Source organism: Acanthochromis polyacanthus, chromosome 8 (assembly GCF_021347895.1).
Source record: "Acanthochromis polyacanthus isolate Apoly-LR-REF ecotype Palm Island chromosome 8, KAUST_Apoly_ChrSc, whole genome shotgun sequence".
Taxonomy (NCBI): Eukaryota; Metazoa; Chordata; class Actinopteri; family Pomacentridae; genus Acanthochromis; species Acanthochromis polyacanthus.
In genome coordinates this window covers 33,456,161-33,479,582 of record NC_067120.1, presented here as the reverse complement: position 1 = coordinate 33,479,582, position 23,422 = coordinate 33,456,161, and the positions used below count along the sequence as shown (strand labels likewise).

Here is a 23,422-nt window from a genome sequence, read left to right as displayed (position 1 = left end):
ACATACTCAAATAAATGCACAATATGTAAATTATTTTGCTAGCAGTCTCTCAATCAAAACAACAATAAAATAAGTAGTTTGATGACATTCGGAAGTAGCGAGGAATCATTGAAAGGCTGAGCTTCATGGACAAGCATGTGTATTAAATTTATATTTACGTTACATTTAGCAGTGCATATTAATGTAGTAAACACTACGTAGTACTCCATAAGTTAAGAAAAAGTAGTTTATGCAGTTTCATTCAAATGAAACAGCTGTAAATTTTAGCAAATGTAAAGTGCTTTTTGTTCACTAAATAGTAACATATAAACATCAACGACACATATGGATTAGTTACATATGATACAAATTAGATTGGAGAATATAATGTGACAAGATACCTACATATGAGGACATAAATAAAACAAGAAAATTTACTATTGAAATTAATCACAGAGCCAAGGGTGGCTCTTGGATTATCATAAAAACAGATGCAGTTCCTTAAGGGTCCAAAGAGTAGACAGTAGCTTCAAAAAAGTGAGAATTCAGATCTGTCCAAAACTTTTGGGATGTTTCACAATCAGAATGTATGTGAGAAACAGTTTCTGTGTCATGTTTACAAAAGGTACAATAAACACCAACTATAAACTTGGCAATATGACAGTTAGCAGGGTATTTCATGTGAAATTTTGAAATGTACTTACTTAGTCTTGTTTGACATAAAATACTTGTATTCCAGGTGCTTCACCGGTATATCTTTTCAGGTTTGGACTTTCCAAAACAAACTTTTGCCTTGATTTACAGTTTAATTGGTTCTTTGAAAAGTTTTGCAAATATGGTAGCTAATGCCATGTTAACGGTTAGCTTACCATTTGATGAGTACACATACAGCTACTGTAGCCAACGATGTGTGGTGAATGCAGTTCAGCGTGGCCAAATTGATGGTACTAAAACACTACTGATCCTTTACAAATGAGAAATACAGGAAATAGACTGAAAAAACAACATAATAGCTAGCTAGCTTGCTTATCGACAAACTGCATGTCCCAGGTTACAGCGGTGATGTGACGACATTTACAGGTGACTTTAATGAAGCGCACCCCGAGACTGAATATATTTACATTTCTCCAGGTTTCAGCCAAAGGTGATGATTTCAGCATTGTTAAAAACATCTAAAATAATTTAAGTACAGAGGTTAACTAAATATAACATTGGCGTCGTCACTTGTAAACATTTAAAGGCAGATATTTTTACATATTTATTGAAACTGCGTGTTTGGTCTCTTTCCTCCTTTCGTTGCGCCTCATTTTCCATTGCCTGTTTAATTTTAAATTAATTTAATAAGATGTTTTCCTCAATAATTTCCAAACCAACTAGGTATCGATTTTGAATGGGAACTGTTGCCACCAAAGAGTCTTAAGGAAAGATGAGTAAACTAGAAACCATACAAACGCAGCTCGTTGGAGGATTTGTGCGCACTGAATTGTGGGAAATATGAACTAAAAGGAGTAGAGTATTTGAGACAATTAGATGTTTCTATTGAATTTTAGTTCTTTTACGGATCTGTTTGGCTGTTTAAGGTTTATTACTGCAATTTAATCGAAATAAAGTCTGCTTTTGACCGCTCTGTTAAGTTTCCCAGCTCCGTCGTGGAAGCTACTCTCTGTCGACCCATCTTCGCCGCGTACAGGGTCTGACCCGATTTGTGTCCCGTGGAGCAATCCTCCCCCTACCGGAGGAGTCCCGTGACACCTGCCGATTATCTCCGACCTGTCATTTCTGGACCGACAGCTCCACACGCCGAGTCCAAAGCCCAAAGATGAGTGGCGGTGCTGCGAATTTCATAAAATGCGGCTCGGTGCTGGTAACCGGAGCCAACCGGGGCCTCGGGCTGGAGTTAGTCGAGCGTCTGGCGAGTGGAGGCTTCTCACCGGGCAAGATCATAGCCACGACTCGGAACACTGCAACGGCGGAGGTACATTAACACCAAAACCTTTACTGTGGCTGTAGTGCTTTAAACGTCGCTATAATGGAGAAATAATGCAGTTTTGCTCCCGCTGAGTCGACTTACGTAAGAGGTAGAGATGGTTTAAGGATTTAAATAAAGTTTAATCATGGCCACCATCAGCAGAGGCCGCCATTGTTCCCTGACTCAATAATAACCTGATGCGCTTTTGACCCACAGAAACTTCAGGAACTGGCAGAGAAGCATCCAAACATCCACATAGTCACTTTAGGTAAGACCGACATAAACAGTGGTTAATGTGGAAGAGAAAGTAATGTGGGAAAAACAAATACCCATATATCATTTAACTTTTAAGATACAATATAACTTTATTAATCCTGGAAGGAGAGACGTGCCAGATTTTGCTCCGAAACAAAGGAGCATAACATGAGAAAATAGAATACAACAAAATAGAAAAACTTTATTGAGCCCCAAGGAGAAATTCTGTTGTTACAGCAGCAAGCAGAAAGAATAAAGTGACCACCACGACAATAAGAAAATATAAATAAAATGCACCATATAGTGTCAAATACTACTAATAAGAATATACAGTGAATGAAGAAATTAAACATTGAAACATCTCCAAGTAGTGCAACGGCAGCAGAGAAACATATACTGCAAAAACAATGAAGATGCTACAAAACGGTGTGCCAAGAGCTCTGCCAGTCAGATGCAGAAAAGCATTTATTTATAAGATGTAAGTATGATATATGACTGAAAATATGAATAATTAAGCTAAAATAAGACTAGAATAGAAAAATAGGAAGTAATGCTGATAAAAATTCTGAGGTAGCAAAGTATTATCACACATGATAATGAATTTTTTGCACATAAATTTGAAATATTGCTCATTATAAATAAATATTGCAAATAAAATGTTGAAAAATAGTACACATAAAGAAATATGGCAAATAAAATGTAAAAAAAAAAAATAATGCACATTATAAAGAAATATTGCAAATAAAATTTAAAATAATACACATGAAGAAGCCTGGCAAATGAAAATGTAAAAACATGCAACAATATGAAGAAATGTTGCAAATTAAATTTTAAAAAATATTACATAATATAAATAGATGCTGCAAATGGATAGTTCACAATATTGCACATCATAAAGCAATGTTGCAGATGAAATTTAAAAGGTAATGCAAACTGGAAAGAAATATTACAAATTAAATTTATCTTACAATACACATTATAAAGCAACATTACAAATAAAGTTTGAAAAATAGCATACAGTATAAATAAACATGGCAAATAAAATGTAAAAAAATAATATACATAAAGTAATATTGCAAATTACATTTTCAAAATAACATTCATTATAAAGAAATGCAAATACAATTAAAAAAAATACACATTCTAAAAAATATGACAAATAAAATTTTAAGATAATACTCAAAGAAATATTGCAAATAAATAAAAATAATATACAATATGAAGAAATATTGCAAATAAAATCAACAAATAATACACAAAGAAATATTGCAAATGAATAAAAAAGTCATGCACATTTTAAAGAAATGGCAAATTAAATTCGAAAAATAATCTGCTTTAAAAAGAAATATTGCGAATGAAAAGTAAAAAATATTATACATTGTACACAAATATTGCAAATGAAACTAAATGATTGAATATGAAGTTATACAGTTTGACAAAGACCATTTTTTCATCTGTTAAAGGAAACGATACTGTATATTCTGATCAACCACCAAGAACTGCCAGTTGATATCACAGAGAAGCGCCTGACACTTAAATACTAAAAGCAGTCTTCATCACTTGATTTTATACATTCTAATAATGCATGATTCATTCTTTTCTTCTCTACTGTGTCTTTTGTTGGGTTATATAACTAAACTTTCTGCGTATTCAGAATATATTGTCATTAATAAGCTGAAGGGAATAAACTGTCAGAGGCACAGTTGAATCTGTGAGTGAACATTATAGAATAAAGCTTGAGTTAAACAGGAAGTCATCCTTTGATTTATTTTCCATATGTTCAGCTCTGGTTTGGTTCTATGTGTCTCTGTTTTAGATGTAGTGAACCAGGACAGCATAGAGAAGTGTGCAGCAGACGTGGCTCAGCTGGTGCAAGAAGAAGGTCTGAACTGTCTGATCAACAACGCGGGGATCAACGTGGTGGCCGACTTTCATTCTGTTACTGCAGAGAAGATGATAGAAAACTTCCACACCAATTCTGTGGCTCCTCTAATGATCACCAAGGTAACGCTTTCTTATTTAGTTTGTCCTTCCTGGCAACTTGGGTGCAGTGGATCCACTTCTCAGTGGTCAAAAAAGTTTTGTTTGGAAACGCTCACTGCACCACAAAGTGAAATAAAAAAGTGTAGCAGCCACGTTTCTGTTTTCCTTGGTCGCCAGGAGCTGCACCCATGAATGGTTCCTTTCCTGAATGATGGGAACTAAGTCAAAATGATGACCTTGAAGGAGAGAAGCAACAAAACCCCATGGGGCTAGGACAGGCTGCATGTCATAAATATTCATTGAAGCTTTGGTTGTGGTGAGCCTCTGAGTGCAGGGCGGACTGCAGAGCGTCATCCTGCGCCGGTACAAATTCAGGCACTGATCAAAAGCGTGTCAGCAGGGCACATTCTTGCTGACTCACAGTTTGCTCCCGCTGAAGGACAGTTTCTGTAAGTGCAAGGCCACACTGCTGCCCAAAGCTCTGCTTCACTTTGGAAATGAGTCACACAGAGCAGAAGCTGCCACTCCCCTCTCTTCTACCACTTCATTTACACACAGGAACTTCAGAAAACAACACAGAATTGACCAAACTAGGAACAGTGTCAATTATCAATGAATAGATGAATTAATCAACCTGCTCCCACCTCAATAAGCTGTCACTATAATGCACTACCGCCAGTGTACATAGGTTCATTTTTAGAGCTTTTATGTTATTTATACTTTATTTTTATCCTTTTTTTTAAAGTACGGCACTACTACAAAGATGAGAGAGAAACATCTTTCCGGTTCCTCTGTATGGCCTGGACATATACAGAAACTGACAGTAAATGTGACCTATTTTGTTAGTCATTTCAGTCATTTTTCTGAACTAAAAGAACAAATATTTGGTTATTTGTGGATTTTCTGCTTTTTTTCTGCATGTTATTTTTGAGTCCTGGAGAAGAGGTCATTTAAGGATGTCACCTTTGTGGAAAATTCTGGATATTTTAAAATTTAATTTCAAAGAATAAATTACTAATATTTTGAGAATATTATCAACAGATGAAACTTTGTGAAAAATAATCCCTCCTTGCAGCCCAAATTCACAATAAATATGTCCAGAAACTTCACATCTACCATTTGTGCTGCTGAAAAGTGGAGCTCTCTGTAGAACTCAACACTGAGGGTCTGCTCGGTAGAATGTCTGGAATCTGATGGTATTTCAGCATTTGTTCGAGTATTCATCTGATTAAAGATATTCTGTTTCATACAGTTTCACAGGGATAAACACATGATTAGGATTTTAAGCAGCTTGAGATATTGATATATTCCTTGTTTGAAAAATCCATATAAAATTCACACCATTTCTCTGTGAGATGTACATTCGGCCACCAGAGGGCAACAGTAACTTTATGTCTCCACGCCTACAGTATGAAATGTGTTGCTCTCAGTGATAAAGCTTCAAACCTTCTTGAAAATTAAGAACATTAAATATTTAAACAGTTCTCTGTTCAGTTTTGTGCTTTGTTCTGACCTTATTTATTTCTTTTGTTGTCTTCTTATTAAAAACCTTGAATAACTCTACAATAATTTCAAACTTATCATGAAAATTGTCGTGTTTTTTTTTTTTTGCAGCTTCAGAGTTTTAAAGTGTGATTCTTGTTTTTCTGCCCCTGCCAGGCCTTTCTGCCTCTGTTGAAGCGAGCGGCATCCAGAGGAGCATTAGCTGGCTCTAAGACTATGAGCATCCAGAGAGCAGCAGTCATTAACATGAGCTCTCTGCTGGGCTCAGTGGAGCTCAACTGGGGGGAGAGGGGCAACACCTTCAAATGGTATCCCTACAGGACCTCCAAGGTAATGTTCACTGTGGCGTGAAAGCACTTGCTTAGAGGAGGATTCAGGTTTGTAATGTGGCCATTGTGGCTTGAAACGCTGTGCTAATTTTGGCAAGTTTCACCCCCGTTGTAGAGATTCAAGGCAAAGGAAGTGAAAAGTGTGAGCTTCCTAAAGGTTTCCTAAAAACCGGACTGTTGCATGAATCATTTTAAAAGTTTGTTTTCAAGTCGGATATAAAGTACACACACATATTAAACACCTCCAAGTCTTCACCCAGCTGAAAAAATCATCCTGTGCATCCATCCAGACATGCCGGTTTGTTTACATACAGTACGAAACGCCAACTTTCTGGAAACTCAACTGCTAATTAGTCTGTGGAACATTATGAAGAAGATCGTTAGTCATTCAGTTCGAAAGGCCAAAGAGTCGATACCACTGGAAACTGTTGCTGTTTGTGCACTCACTCCACTGCGGCTGACTGAGGAGAAAAAAATTGCCACAAAGGCTGGGACCTGTTGACTCCAGACTTGGAAGATCTTCATTTTCCATAAATGAGAGTAACCCCAGCTGTGAAACTACAGCAGTACTTCATGCCAATATGGAGATTGCGTTCCATCCATTATCTTTACGCTGCTTAAATCCTCATTAGTGTCACAGGCTGGTGTCTATCCCAGCTGACTTGGGGCGAAGGCAGGGGACACCCTGGACAGGTCGCCAGTCTATTGCAGGGCTACATATACAGACAATCACACTCACATTCACACTTACAGACAATTTAAAATGATCAGTTAACCTCAGCATGTTTTTGGACTGTGGGAGGAAGCTGGAGTGGCCACAGAAAAGAAATGCAGAAAGGTCCCCTGTCCAGACCGAACCGGGGATCTTCTAGCTACAAAGTGACGGTGCTAACCACCGAGCCGCTGTGCAGGAGATGCTGTTCCACTTCGTCGAAACCAACTGGAAAAAAGACCAAAACTTGTCTGAATTAAATGCTCAGCCCTTTTTATGGTAAGTACATCAAATGCAACAAGAAAAAAAATTCTATGCTGAATATGTTGTTCTCTAGCAAGAGATGCTGCCTGACCTGATGCCAAGTGATTATATCAGCAAATAAGTCGAGGTCCACAATGCAGCAAGTTAGCAAGTTGTGAATTCCAGGTAGCTAAACTTCTTTGTTTACATTTGGTCGGACTTGAAGACAAACTTTTGGGGGAAACTGCACAAAGCTTATGCTCTAAAATGCACTATGCACACAGTTGTCTACAAAGGAGGTAAAGGGTGCAAAGTTAGCATGACCTACAGAGCCACAGCAGTCACGCTATTCAGCCAAAATAAGCTTAAATTGTCCTTTAATACTAAATAATAAGAAGTAAGAGAGTGTTAAAGGATGTAAGGCAGGTTAACTCTACGTTAATATCAGTATAAAGAGTTCCTGCTTCTCTTCTCAGAGTGCCCTCAACATGGTTACTCGCTGTATGGCCGTAGACCTGGAGCCTGATGGGATTCTCTGCATGGTCATTCACCCTGGCTGGGTCCGCACTGACATGGGAGGATCTGAGGTAAGAGGAAACTCTGAATCACTCTGTCACAGTCTTTCTGGGATTCTAAAGATTATACAGAAAAATGAGGAAACTGACATCCAGAAAACGCTTTTAACTGCAGAGTATCGGCCATGATGTGTCTTCCAAAGGCTGTGGGGGTCGTTGTGGTAAGACGCCTGTGCATGAACAGTTGTGTTTTGCTTCTCTGTTTGTCTCCAGGCTCCACTGAGTCCTGAAGAAAGCATTTCTGCCGTCTTGTCTGTGATCGGAGGGCTCACTGAAAAGGATCACGGGTCGTTTCTGAACTTTACAGGGGAGCAGTTGCCATGGTGACCCTGATCATCACAGTGCTGAGAAGGAAGACTATGAGAAGTATTAACTGATCCTAATGGCTGTTCAGTGTGTCCTGATTAACTTTGACTATGCAAACTTGAATGTATCAGTGGTTTAGACTGGTGAGTGTTACACTTTACTCTAGTTCTTTCTGCTAGATGATATCTTGTATACAGGAGGTCCTCAGTTTACAACGTCATCAACCTACAGCGTTTCGTTGTTAAGTCAGAACTGGTCATCACACGCCGCTATAAGACAGATTTGTTTACATTCTCCAGTTGTTCCTTGGATTGTGCTACATTCGCTAACTTTTTGCCCTTCATTATGGCTCCCACGCGTAAGTGAGACTCCTCTGATGACATCTCCATGGAAGTGAAATTAGACATAATAAAACGCTTGGAACAGGGCGAAACACCAACGAACATCGGTCAAGTTGTAAAAACAGTGCAACATATCATAGTGACCCTCTGTGATGAATGAGTGAGACTTCATCTGGTTCTCTGGTTGTTTATTGAACCTTCACACAGACTGCTGTGGGCCGTAGTTAACGCCAAAATAACTACAAAAACCCTAAAACTTAGCTTCAGAATTAGTCGCTGTTCCCACCTCTCTCTCACTCGACACACAGGCACGGCACAGAGCAACACACACACAAACACACACACACACACACACACACACACACACACACACACACACACATACCAGCACAGAGCAACACACACGCTACTGTTGACTCTCAGCCAATCAGAGGTGAGCTAACGAAACATGGCACGTTCACTGACATTAGGTAAATCTCAAACTGAACAGTAAACATTGAAACTCAGCATCCACAACAACATCAGTCCATTACAATTTCTGTTATGTTCTTGTAAAATAACTCATACATGCATGAAAGTTATTAGTATTCATGAATATTGTGAAGAATTGATCATAACGTGATGCACGTAACAGCTTTCTTTACATTTTGGCCAGAGTTCTGACTTATGGCAAAAATCAACTTGCATCACACCGTAGGAACAGAACTCAGACGTAAGTCGAGGACCCCATGTATTTTATCCAAGTAGACCTCAATTATCTGAGAGAAATTACACTTTATTTATTATTAAGAGATGAACTTGAAGTGTTTGTATGGGAATTGATGAGGGATGCTGTGCAGCTTTTCATCTAGATAATAAACTGTAGCTGAGTCATGGTAAAATGTAAACTTATTATATATAGGTGATATAATGGTACATCAGAGTGTCGCAGCTAAAAGTAGAAAGCTGGGTTTTAGAAGGTTTTAGTAGAAAATCATGGACTGTATCTAAAGATGGATGATTTGTCACGGCTTCCCCCCACTGTAAAAACATGAAGCTACAATATGATGAAATTGGGCACTAACATGTTGTAGATGTAGACACTCCTTCAGCTGGAGTCTGGACTGTTTACACTAGTTACAGCCTGATTTATTTATTTTTTTTAGATTAAAAAGTTCTTGCTTGTTGTGTAGCTTTCTTGCGACATCTCATCTACTTCCTTCCCATGGATTGGTTGTGCGGGCAGCTTGCTAGCTTTAACATTAGCATTAAAAGTCCCATATGGTGAAACTCCATTTTTGTTGTGTTTTGTGGTTTTTGTAAACTAGGAGGTGCAAAATAACAGCTGTTAAAATATAAAGACATTTATTTCTACCATTCCTCTAGTACTTCCACAACTATTTAACATCCCAGAATTCATCCCAGGTGTTATGTCACACCTCACTAACCAATAGTCCTCTAGCTCAAACTGTAATCAACAGCTCCGGTCATTTAGAGCAGGAGTCACATAATCATTTTGAAATTAATCATATTTGCAGTTTTTTGGGCAGGCCTTGTAACACTTCCATTAATTTACTGAAAAGAGGTGAATATATGGAACATCTCTTTCTATCTGAGCACCTAAATGCTCTGGGTGGGCCAGGCATCTTTTAAGAGGAGTTGGTGTAAAATTATAAAAACTTAAAAATATCAGGCATGCATCAGAGTAAAAGAGAAAATTGTCAAAATTGGAATTTTTAGGATATTGAGGTGGTAGTGATCTGTTGGCTTGTTGTAAATATTAAGTCACCTAAACACTAACCCTATGGGGTTCTTCAAGGTTCGATTATAGCGTAAACCTTCTAGCCAGTGTTTTTAACATATACACTATTCATTTTTACTGTCATGCTGATGTTGCAGGGATATATATATATATATCTGTTGTTACAAGATGCTTGTGCACCTACTAAATCAATTTTTCACCATTTAGATGATATTAATACTTTATGCATCTCAAGAGTGATGCAGGACCTGCTATTATCAGTAGTATTCAAGGACAACAAGTAGGTAAAACTAAACTCTATTAGCAATGTTTGCAAATCAGTTTTTAATAATATCGTCAAGATTTATTAACAGCACGAAACTTAATTCTTAAAGTTAATAAATGAAACTTAATTGAGCAGTTTAAAGAGAATGCATGTTTCAATCACATGTAGATCGGGGGGGTCAAACTCATTTTAGTTCAGGGGACACATTCAATCCAATTTGATCTGCAGTGAGCCGGACCAGTAAAATCACAGCATAATAACCGATAAATAACAACAACTCCAAATTTTTCCTTTCTTTTATTGCAAAAACGTACATTCTAAAAATGTTTGCATTTAATGAACTATCTTTCTACAAAACATAAGCAACCTGAACTATTATTCCTCAGTTTATCATTTACACGTCACAACTTAGAGATCACAGAGTGTCTGGGACTGAACAAAAAACAAAGACAAAATATTACAAAAATGACACAAACAACAAAAGATGAGACAAAGGACACCAAACAAAACAGAAAGTGACAAAAAAATTACAAGCGACCAAAAAATGGCAAAACTGTGAAACAATATGACAAAAACGATACACAAAACAATGAATAAAGCAAAACACAAAATGACAAAAGTGAGACAAAAACACAAGTGAGAATAAAAGGAAATGAAAAAACGACAAAAACGTGACAAAGACAAACGACAACAACGACAAGACAAAATATTACAGAAATGAGACACAAAATGAATAAAGAACAATGAGAAATCTAGCATTTTACTTTGATCAAAACAACTTGTTTTAGGCTAGAAACTATTTTAAATTTATAGTTTTACTAATTCACAATTTGCAGTTAATGTCTTCTTTGTAATTTTTACACTTTACAAAATCGTGTCGTGGGCCAGATCGCACGCTTTTGGCCCGCTGGCCACATGTTTAACACCCCTGATGTAGGTCATGGAAACTTAATTCCTGTACTTATTAAACTTATTCAACTTCTTTGAGTGGTTTGGCCGGAGTTTAAGTAAGTTTGTTTCATTTATTATTTATTTCCTTCTTTCACTCCACTGTTTTTATTTTTTGTCTGTGATCCTTCCTCAGACAATGAAACCAGAGAGTTAAGCATACTTTTTCTTGTTCCTCGTTCTACAGAGTAACTTTATCTTTCATCCGTGTCCATGGGTACGTTTCCTTTCTCCTTTACATTCCTCGCTGACAGCAGGCAAAACAATAGGCGATGAGTCTGAAAGAAGAGCAAAATCTTGTTGGACAGTCATCATTTACAGCCATATCTTTGCCCTGGTGTCTCTTGAGCTGTCACAGTTGGCGGCGGGTTTGTTATCATCGTCACTTTACAGCTCCTGCAGCTCCAGCTGGTTTGGATACGGATGAATGATAAAGCAGAGCAGAGTGGAAGCTGAACATGCAATTCGGAAAACGCATACAACCTCTCTGCAACGTATATTTAACAGCTTTAAGTTAGAATTATTGGATAAAATTAGTGTTCTTTTTAAATTAAAATAGGTTTTGACTGCGGTGGAGAATGCAGTGTTGTGGATTATCACCTGAAAGTGCAATGTTTTGACATGTTTTAAATCCACATTCTGTTCATAGAAATTCTGACCTGAGCATTTGGCCTGCAGAGGAATCTTTAAGTCATGCTATGATGCTGTGAAACGTCCTCTAAATCTAATCAAACCTGTTCACCCAGAATGCCATGCAGGCAGTCATGTGTTTGGGTGTGTGCAGAGAGAAGAGAGAGGGAGGAACAGTTAGATGATAAGGTGTGAGTCTGAATTTCTCCTGTTGGCTGTTTCAGTGGAAATGTAAGAGCTCCCGGCATGGATTAGCCGCACAGCAAGATGGTAAAATTGAAGAAAAAGAAGAGCTGAGTTTCATATTTCTCATTACAGGTAAATATTTCTGTCTTTTAAGGGATTTTTATGGTTACTTTTCAAGTAGAAAACAGCAACAGGAGCTCTGCAGAGTCACAAAGTTAAGTTGTCTCTTTACATTTCACTATTTTCACCGTTTTTTTCCACAACATGTTTGAGTATAACTTGTGCAAAATTCAAATTGCAGTCTTTTCTAATACTGCTTCATGGACTTTCCTTGCAGTGTTTGTCATGTTTTGCATAAAATGTGAGCAAGACAAGTGTAATTTGACTGAGCCGTTTCGATAGGAGATTATCATGTCTTTACAACTGAGACACACCTGTAGTATTTTTGTGCACTTGAAGAATTATTTAAGTAGTATTTAACCTGTTCATGTGTACATTCAGGGTGTTCTGATCTAGTGCATGCGTGGGTGTTTTTTGGGAATACAGGTGTGTTACTTTTGGAAATATTTACCAACTCTATCTTATAAAAAACAACAAGGTTGTCGGGCGGACTATGAGGGTTTGTGTAATTCTTCAGACTTTGCTTTACTGCATTTAGGCAGAAATACGACACTCCAGGATGCTACAATAAAGTGCCAAATTCCAAATTTGCATCAGTATACTATATAAAGAACTGTGTATAAGAAATATAATTGTGAAGCTTTCGGCACATAGAGCCCGGAGTTTAGTGGTTCAAGTGAGGACAAATACACATTAGAAATATGGATTTTCTGTAAGGTTTCATGGAAAATCATTTGCAGTCTGAAGGTCTGAAGCCTTTACCACATAAACGTCTTCTTTGTTGCTCTTGCAGAATTTTACCGCAAACACATTCAGCGGTTGTTGTTTAGTCTTCAGTTCAGTCAGTCAGACTGAGATCAGCCGACTAAAATATTCCACCTCTTCAACTTGAGAAGCTCTTTCCTGACTTCGATTGCACAATTTTCACCACTCAGACAGAGGTTTGTTTGTCTTTTATAGCTCCATAGTGCTGTGTTGCAGAAGTTAATGATTTCTTTCTGTATGTTTTAGGACCTTATAGGCCTTTCTGTTCTGTCATTTACTGTAAATGTGTGCAGATATTATGCAACTCCTGCAGTGGTGATGTAAACTTAATCAACTAAAAGCTGAGGTTTGACAATTTGATGTAGTATATAGAGTTTTATTTCAAATTGAATGTGATAAAGAACAGTCTGTGGAACCAAAAAAATGTGTAATTGTTCGCTTATGGTCTTGATTATGTGTATTTTTCCCCCAAAGCCCCAAAACAACTTTTATACAATTTGTTGAAATTGTCAAATGTTACTTGATTTACGTTTTTCCTACATGACTGACACCAACTGTGGTCGATTCTGTGCTTCATCCTGACTTAGAAGCGTCATTGTCGTCATTACCATTCATTTTCCTAGACTGATACGTCTTCAGTGACAGAGGCTTGTGACTGCGAATACCAGCTTAGGCAGAGATCTTTTCTGCCATATAATATTTTTTTATAGTCTTTTTAAATGTGTTTTTATTTAGAATAGAATAAAGTGAATAATGTCTCTTTGGGTTGAAATTATCTGTTGAATGTCTAAAACCAAAGATATTCTGTTTGTGATCATATGAAAGAAAAGCAAATCCTATTTATATAGACTGGTCACCTACTGGTTGACTAACATGACTAATGAAGTAATTATTTCAGCAGTAATTATTTTCATTAGAAGTAGAGCTAAATATATCACAAATTAGCTGCTCCCTCCTGTTAGTCACCAAATACTGTGGTTAGTTCACAAGAAGAAATCATGCATTGCAAATAATAATGTTGTTTGAACTTTTAGCATGTCTATAAAACCACCCAAAACTCCTGTGGTCCTCACATGTGTATAGACAGATCAAGCATAACATTCCAACCACCTGCCTAACATTGAGTTGGTCTCCTTTATGCTGTTAAATCTCCTCTGACCCAGTGGGGCATGGACACAGGACCTCTGTGGATGCCATATGACAGTAAATTCTGTGGGTCCTGTGGGTTGCAGAATGGGTTCTACCTAGATCAGACTTATCCTGGAACATCCCACAGGTTTGGATGTGGGGAGTGTGGAACCCAGGTGAACAGATTCAAGATTCAAGAACTTTATTGTCACACAGCAGAAACACAGCGATTACTCTGAGTGATGAAATTCTTATTTTGTGAACTCCTTTCACACAGCTGAAACAAATAAAATGGGATAAGATAAAAATGAAATAAGAAATAATAGTAAAATAAAATAAGATTTTAAAAAAATGCTACAAATAAATTCTGTGTGCAAATGTTGGCAATACTATCATATGTAAACAGTCAAGGGATGTGTGCAAAATATTGTTATTTCTAGTTATTGCAGGGGAGTCAGTGATATAGTAGCCTGATGGCCTGTGGATAAAAACTGTTTTTTAGTCTGGTGGTCCTTGCTTTCACACTAATGTAGCTTCTGCCAGACGGCATAAAATTGAAAAGTGTGTGCTGTGGATGGGTGTGGTTCTTGGTGATGTTGTGGGCTCTGTGGTGTAAATGTCCTGTAGTGGGGGGAAGGCTGCTCCACAGATGAACTGTGCGAACTTAATGAAACGCTTACTTAACAGCTTAGCTCTGTCGTGTTCCCTGGGCCACTCCTGAGCAGTTTTTGTGGTGTGTCAGGATGCATTGTCCTGCTGAGGGTGGCAACTGGCATTAATAATTGCTGTTGCCATGGGGGTGTGGGGGGTTGGTACATGCCAAACATTCCCATGAATGTCAGGACTCAAGGTTTCCCAACAGAACGTTGCATTAGAACAAGACGATCGATGTTGTTCACTTCACCTGTCAGTGGTCATGATGTTGTGGCTGATCGGTGTGTGTGTTCGTGTATTTCAGAGCCCACATGGATGCAGAGCCTCATGGTGACTATTATAGACCTCGTGGCTCCCGTGGAGCTGATTTCATCCTCTGGAGAACTGAAGATGCCATTTTCAGATGCCATCAAGTACAGCATTCTGGCCATCTCAGTCACTCTCCTGCTGCTGGCGCTGGGCATCCTGGCCTGGCAGATCTTCAGATGCTGCACACAGACACACAATATGTACAACCAGCATGACACGGGCGAGTAGACGATCGAGTAAACAGCCAAAGTGATGAGGCTCGATGTGCAACCAGGAGAGAAATTCTTAAATGCAGTCTTGTGTGTGATTTTTCCCTCTAGTGAGCAGTAACCTCCTTTACACAGATGAGAAGCCAACAACTGCAGGAAACTACTCAGGAGCTCCAAGTACTAAGGTGAGAGCAAAAATCCAGCTTAACAAATCCATGAGTGAGGTTACGTGTCAGTCATGGTTTAATATTTGAGGAGAATCTTGGGCGTGTGAAGTGAATCTGAATTATGAAATGCACCTTTTGAATAACTGAGATGAAGTAAAGCTTCAGTAGTCACTTACTAATTCCACTTTCTGCTTTAATCATTCAGTAACCCAATATGAGACCTTCAAAATTATGCAGCTCAAATGTGACAACTTGATTCTAATCTTTTCATATGCATGATTTGGTTGGTATAGTGAGTTGTAAAATAGCACAGAATAGTTTTATGTGTGACAGTTACAAACAAAACAAATAATCAGAGGACTTTTAATGGAAAATGTAGATGTATCGAGGGTGTGATCAGCCTCAGACTGAGTAGAAATGAAGGTGCCTATAAGAAGTATCTAACCATTTTGGAAGTTGTTTATTGCTTTTTAATATGTCAATGGCAAGAACTTGTAAAAAGGACTCGTTCATGTCAGAGTAAAACTGATTTCGATAAAGTAATGTCCATCCATTCTCTACACACCGCTTTATCCTCACTAGGGTCTATCCCAGCTGACTCGGGCGAAGGCAGGGGACACCCTGGACAGGTCGCCAGTCTGTCACAGGGCTACATATACAGACAAACAATCACACTCACATTCACACCTACGGGCAGTTTAGAGTAAACAATTAACCTCAGCATATTTTTGGACTGTGGGAGGAAGCTGTAGAACCCGGAGAAAACCCACACATGGACAGGGAGAACATGCAAACTCCATGCAGAAAGATCCCAGGCCCAGGCCGGGATTTGAATCAGGGATCTTCTTGCTGCAAGGTGAAAGTGCTAACCACTACCCACTGTGCAGCCCAATAAAGTAATGTGAATGAATTAAAATGAATAACTTTTCAACTCCCTTTAAACTGACTCATCTAGTTCAACTTAGGTGCAGTCAGTTGGTGCATGAAAGAGTCTATATTTGTAAATTCTTATCAAAAAAGCCAAATTAAATGGCCATGATTCAATGTTGAAAAGCAATAAAAAGAGAAAACTTCCAATCATTTGATTATTTTTTATAGAAACTCTAAGTACAGCAGGATATCTAATTAAAATGATTAATTTTAATGCACTTTTAAACCTTTATATACATTTCTACCTTGACATGGCGCTTTCTTAAGCAGCATGGTTGTTATGTCTGTGAGAGAAGTCAGACTGGTTAACCACAGGTTGTTTGAGGTATTTGTGTTGATGTAAGGCTCTTCCATGTGAGATGATGTTTGAGAACTTGGATGCCGTCTGTTTGGATAGTGTACTGTTCGCTTCATATCACATGACTAACGTGCCAGTGAAAGTTCTGCCAAGTTTAAAAGGAGTTCGTGGATTTTTACATTGATAGGACAAATGTAGGGGAAAAGAGAGATTAAGACAAGAAATGTAGAGAAAAAGTTGAGCTGAGTTATAACATCACAAAATACAGCTTTTACTTATGCAACTATTTTCACTATCAGTACCTCTTTAATTCATTTTTTATTTGTGTTAATTATAAGACCTGTCCAGGGTGTCCCCTGCCTTCGCCCGAGTCAGCTGGGATAGGCTCCAGCGACCCTAGTGAGGATAAAGCGGTGTATAGAGAATGGATGGATGGATGTTAATTATAAAGCAAATAATTTTATTGTTGGGTGTTGTTTATTCAGATCACGTGAAGATGCACCATAAAGGCAGAGTCGTTTATGTACATAAAGATTCCTGTGCACGCTTGTTCAAACAACGGGAGAGCCAGAAACCGCATAAAAGCTGGAGGTGCTAGTTTTATTAATACACTGCTGATGGAAAATGTGTGATCTGCAGGTGGAGGATGTCAGCACGGAGGCCCACAGACTGAGTCGATGTTTGTCTCAGACATCGTTTCCGTCCTCAGGATCCAGCCAGAGAGACGAGGACATGGGAGAGCAGGAAAGCATTAAAAAGGTAGCAGACATTTCTGTGCAGCCCTGATTTCAAAATTAAAATGCGAGTTGGTGACGACAGTGAATTAATGTGTAGGAAAAGGGAGAAGAAAGTAGAATTTGTTTGAAATGTTCATGTTTGCACTGTGATAAAAGAATTCTATGCCCACCTCAAAAAACAAAACTGGGTCACAAAAGCAACCCAGCCAAAGCCAGTTTAACAAAGAAAATATGGATCCTAACAGTAGAGGTCAACAATGTACATTTATGCACATACAGTCATGGAAAAAATGATTAGACCACCATTATTTTCTTCAATTTCTTGTTCATTTTAATTCCTGGTACCACTACAGATATATTACCTGAAGAATACAATGAACACGACCAACATGAAGCTGATTCCATAATACTTTATGTCCTATTTGACATGCTTGAGCTTAACTGTATTCCCGGGGTACATAAAAAGCCATTGCATGTCATCAGCAGCACTGCACATGCAAAGGCCTGGAGTGGTTTCCTGCTGACATTCGAGCCGTAGCACAACTCAGACATTGTCAGCTCTCACATAATGTCTACAACAAAAAGGATTATGTGAAGCCTCAAAGGCAGCCATCTTGGCACTGCTGGAAATTGGAATGAGTTAGAGACAGGTAGCCAAAAATTGAAGATCTCCAAGACAACTATTCACTACATGTTTTTGGACTGTGGGAGGAAGCCGGAGTGCCCGGAGAAAACCCACGCATGCACAGGACGAATATCCAAACTCCATGCAGAAAGATCCCAGGCCCAGGCCAGGATTTGAACCGGGGATCTTCTTGCTGCAAGGCAAAAGTGCTAACCACTGCTGTGCAGCCCTTGAGAAAATCAGCATATAGCGAAACCAATGTTGACTGTTTAACGATGGAGTCTTGATAATTGTGTTAACTGAGACTAATATGCGAAGATCAGCTGGCATCATAAACATGTTTTATAGTAACACACGAAAGAAAGGTGGTAGACAGCTGAGTAATTCAGAAGTCTGAAGACATAAAAGGAGATTTAGAGGGTAGTGTTCATTTATTGTTGAGTTGAATCGCTGATAGGCTCTTGCTCCTGCTGCACAGGAGGAACTAAACCAGCCATCAATCACACATAAACTAGCTTAGACATACATCCCAAACTTCGCTGTATCTACCAAACTGTACAACATGATTGTCACAAGTGTATGTAAACTTTTGTTCATGACTGTGTTATTTTCCTGAGGCAGAGACAACTCCCTCAAGTGACCTATTTAAAGACAGATGCTTGACATACCTACTTTTTCATCAAGTTTTCTGCCTGCATGTCTCATAAAACAAAAATAAATTTGAATTGAATTTGTAACCAATTATTTACAAGAAATATTCTGTATAAATTCTGTAAAATTGTTGCTCTTTACCAAGGCATCTCGTCCATTGTATTTTATTCCTTTTTTCTGTCTTCATAATCTAGAAATGTTTTCCTCAGAAGTGTATTTTACCCAAAGAGAATGGCTCTCATACATCAATGGTTGACGTGTTTTCTGGCTGGTAATTAGGATTTGTTCCAACTTTTTTTTATGGAGTTTTACAAAACAGATCAACTTTAATTTTTCATTGTCTGGCTGCTGGTTACTGCTCAGGATTTGTACTCATATGGCAAATTTTAACTGCAATGAGTGAAAATCCTTCATTTGAACCTACACAAATCAGCGATTGTGCATTCTTGGGCAAAGTCTGCATCAACGTTATTTGTCTTTCATAGCACATCTTCATTCACCAGGTTGATGGATCGCTTCGGTTCTCCGTCTACTATGACCGGCTGCAGTCGCGTCTGGTTGTCACCGTGTTGCAGGTCGAGGGTCTTTTGCAGCTCAGCCAGACCTGCAGCCTCCAGCCGTTTGTGAAACTACGACTCATGTGGGCTGGATCAGAGACGGTGGAGGTGGAGGGCTTCACAAATGAGGAGGTAATTTAGTCTGGTCAGGTAAATGTAGGTTTTTCTTTTAATTTTTTCACTGTATTTTTTGCATAAAGCTCAAGCAAATCTTTTGGCCAAAGCTTGTGCCAAAATCTGTCAGATGACTGCTGTGATCCGCTCAGGGTGAAGAGACGCTGCCTGTTCTGTGGACGGTGCTGCAGGAGTGGAGAACTCGCACTGTGAAAGGAAGCTGCAGCCCTTTATATGGAGACCAGTTCAGCTGTGTTCTGCAGGAGGACAAGCTTCATCACGTCAGCCTCAGGATGGAGGTCCTGCAACACAAAAACACATCCCAGCTAGAATTAGAACATTCTGAGAACGTTCTACTAATGTTTTTTGCAGACGGTTTTCTTTTGGTTCCCATAATGGTTTTCTTAAAGGTGGAATAACCAAAAATGTTCTAAAAAGGCTTTGTGGTAGCATTGTTTGACTGTTAGAACGTTCCTCCTTTGCTATCATGTAACATTATGGGAACGCTTGATATATTCTCTAATGTGTTCCTCAACAACGTCCCCAAAACATCCACAGAACACTGCTGGCAGAATGTCCCAGCTTTGTTAATTTATCACATTAGGCTATGATGTAAAATTGTGGAACATTTTATAGATTCTATAACGTGTTTCAACAAAAACTTTCCCAAAACATCCACAGAATATTTCTGGCAATATATTCCACTTTTGTTAGTCTATCACATCACAGAAACATGTTATAATAAAAGTTCTTTCCTCTCAGATCTTAGTAACATCTTGAAAATGTTTTTTGAATGTTGCATTGATAACATACTTCCCTTGTTATTAGAAACTTTTTATACCAGAACGTTCTATAATCTGTTCCCTCAACAAAGAGGCAAAATGTTCCACATTATTATACCACATTATAGAAACGTTATAAAGCGTTCTGTACGAAATAAAGATTTGTCCTCTGAGACTTCGATAGCATCTGGAAAAGCCTTTTTTGAATGTTGGTTTGAGAAGGTTCCTACTTTGTCATCATGGAACATCACCTGTGTTCCGGACAACACCCACTAAATGTTGACATTAAAGTATTATATTACATTTGTAGGAACACTACTGGAAATGAATGAAATTGTTGTTTTCTATCAAAATGATTAGAACCTCTAGGTGATGTTGGGAACGTTCTCTGCCAGCTGGGATCTCTCTTCCTCAGTGTCTCTAAAATCTTGTTTGTTCAGTCAGACTCATGAAGTTTTCTGTATTTATTTGGACGAAGAAAACACGTCCACGACTGCAATGAATTAAAATGTGCACAATTTATATGTTGACTGTCATATTGTACCTTCAAAAGCATTTAAAGCCAGAAGTAGTGACACAAACTAGAGATTTCACAAACCACTTCTGAGGGAAAACGGATTGTATTTGAACTATTGTGTGCTTCTGTAAGTCTGTCCTGTGTCTGTTTATGTCTCAGGTGAAGGACTTTGATAAATTCTCCAGACACACAGTGTTGGGGGAGGTGAGGCTTCCTATCGGGCAGCTCAACATCTTTTACCCTCTGGAGCTACAAGAGGAGCTGCAGGTACCCCAGAAGGTAAAACATGCAAATGTTATCCCTCCACTTTCAGCTAGGATGAAATGAGGGACGCTTCTGAAAAATGTAATGTATAATATTTTAACATAATTACAAAACTGGAAAAAAACAATAAGGGGCAGAAATTCATCCCATTTCCCGTAGTTGTTCAAACTCATGCAAATTACCTGATTTTCTCTGTAATCCTATTCAAAGAAAAGAGTAGCTGAGTTACTGCTGACAGTTTTGAAGAAATGTTGTGATGTCAGATGCACAACATTGAAGGATTAGTTGAACCAGTTTTTCACACTTTTCCAGAAATTAAAGTACAAGTTTAAAGGAACAAAGTGGACTTTAAGTTGATGGGATCCAAAAAACAAACAAACTGGGATTAAAAGATAAACAAGATTCATTCAAAACAATGCATAAATTTCAGCTCTAATACCATTTTTACAGTGTCCATCCTGTTTACACACTAATGATGTCATATCTGATCATTTGTGAATCAAAGGGACCAAACCAGGACTTTTAGTTTAATCGCATTTTGCTGTTAATATTTATGAGTCTTTCCAGAATTGGAGGACATTTGGTTTTAAAAACTTTTGAATAATTAACCTTCTCTTTTACCATTTCATTTTCAGCTCCATATTCATCAATATTAGGTAATAAACTATCAAAGGCTTGATTGTCTTAGCTTACACATCAGTGGTTCCATTTTTATGACATGTTTTATTTGTTGTTTGCTAACCCTACTCTAATCACAATATCAGGGTTGCTAATCCATGCTAATGCTAGCTTTTTCTCAGCAGTAGAGGCTAGATATTTATCTAGCTGTTAGTGCTGACCAAGAGGACAAACTTATTTATGTAAAAACATAAAGGAAAAATACAAATAATTTGTCTTATTCTGATCATATGAGGTAGGGTGAGACATTCAATCACGGACACAGCTCACAGTGTTATGATAATGTGAAAAACAGAAGAGAGGACCCATCTTTGCTCTACTCATTTTTTGGAAAGCTGATGATGTCAATTCCAACATATCATGTGATTCATTTTTAGGGGAACTCCAGATTAATTTTGTGTTTTTGTATTGTATTTTTCTCCTACTTCTTTTAGATTTGGTCTCAGGAAAAGTAAATTTACACAACAGTTGCCTGCTTTGGTATTTTGCACATGGATTATTTGGAATTTGATGGTAGGTCATAAAATGTCCTCCAATTCTGGAATGACCCGTGTGTACTTTTACCTATTTAGGATTATTCATGGAGGAGTTTTACAGTTGATGGAGTGTTTTGGTACTTAAGTAAAGCACATGAATGTTTCTTTCACCGCCGATCCTCTCGCTGTCTGCTCAGGATCTTGTTGGAGAGGTGCTGCTGTCGTTGAAGTTTCTTCCCACTTCTCAGAGGCTTGAGGTCGGCCTGCTGAAGGTCAGGATGGTCCTCACTGAGATGTGCTCGGATGCAGGTAAACAAGAAACACCTTTGCAAAAATAAATCACTTGCACACAGTTAGAAATTCACTGCATCTGTGCCGTGCAGCCCTGTATGCCAGGATCAGCGTCCAGTGTAACCAGTGCAAGCTGAGGTACCAGAAAACCTCTGCAGTGGCTCGCTGCCTGGTGACCGTCTTCAATCAGGTCCTCATGTTCTCCCTGCCAGAGTTTCCCGTGGAGCAGGGCAAGATTTCGATCTCTGTGTATGAGACTCACACAGCCAGGAAATCAACCAAACGTCTGATCGGACAGCTGAGTGTGGGGAAGGAGAGGAGCAAAGAGGATGAGCACTGGACCTCGATGATGCGCTCAGTCCGCCAGCCAGTAGCAAAGTGGCACAGCCTGCTGATCTGAGGTGCAGCTCATGAACTTTGTCCACTACACGGTTGTAGTGAGGTCTTCATGCGCCCACCTAAACAGCAAATTCACTGACACCTCATGGTACTCAATCTACTTGTTCACCCTCATCTCTTCAATTTCTGCTTTGAGCTCCAGCCCTTATCGTATTGGAAGAGCTTTAAAGATTAGAACTATCACTTCTCACTTCTTAGGTTTTGCACTTGTGTACAATCTTACTGAATAACTGTTTTTGTGTTACTGTTAAATTTGTGTTCTTTTGTGCTCGTTTTAACTGTTCATTCTGCATTATTAAATCTCTATGATGTGACTCTGAGTAAATTCAGTGATTCTTTGTGACTAGGGAGAAGCTTATGGTTTATAAGTTGAAAAGACCAAATAATAATTGTTTAGTGGGTATGTGAAAAACATTTCCTAAGGACAAGAGACTGTACTGTGAAAAAGCAAAATCAACCATGACTTAATCCTCGTGCCTCCTCTTTTTAACTTTATTTACTTGCAGTGAGCAAGACTCAGTTTTTCAGGAATGCGCTGCTTACACTTACATAGTTAATAATTACATGTTCAGTTTCAGGTTAAAGCAATTGGTTGGATGCACCACATTGATTTCATGACAGGCCTATATGTCCATTGGTCAGTTAAACAGTTTATTTTGTTTGTGACAACAGAGTGGCACTTCTTGAGTCATATATGTGAGTTTTATCCATGGCCAGCCAGTACCTGAACCAGTCACTGAGTCCTGGAACTTGGTATGATGATAGCTATTGTTGTAAAAATGTGTT

The 23,422-nt window shown here is 38.5% G+C and overlaps 1 protein-coding gene across 4 annotated transcripts; it reads left to right on the top strand.

Moving 5' to 3' along the window:
* Positions 1-1,466: 1,466 nt before the first annotated feature.
* LOC110958887 (synaptotagmin-2-like) lies at positions 1,467-22,950 on the top strand. Of its 4 annotated transcripts, none has more exons than XM_051951908.1 (13): positions 1,471-1,954; positions 2,165-2,216; positions 4,020-4,207; positions 5,846-6,019; positions 12,004-12,097; positions 14,937-15,161; positions 15,262-15,335; positions 17,185-17,304; positions 19,044-19,247; positions 19,382-19,528; positions 20,688-20,807; positions 22,144-22,255; positions 22,330-22,950. In XM_051951908.1, exons 1-13 carry the CDS (start codon positions 1,799-1,801, stop codon positions 22,635-22,637), a joined length of 1,974 nt encoding a protein of 657 aa, XP_051807868.1. In that variant the 5' UTR covers positions 1,471-1,798; the 3' UTR covers positions 22,638-22,950. The 4 variants fall into 4 exon arrangements, with proteins under 4 accessions (XP_022061285.2, XP_051807868.1, XP_022061284.2 ...); XM_022205592.2 differs by having other exon boundaries at positions 1,472-1,954; positions 19,062-19,247; XM_051951909.1 differs by having other exon boundaries at positions 1,933-2,057.
* The last annotated feature ends 472 nt before the right edge of the window (positions 22,951-23,422 follow it).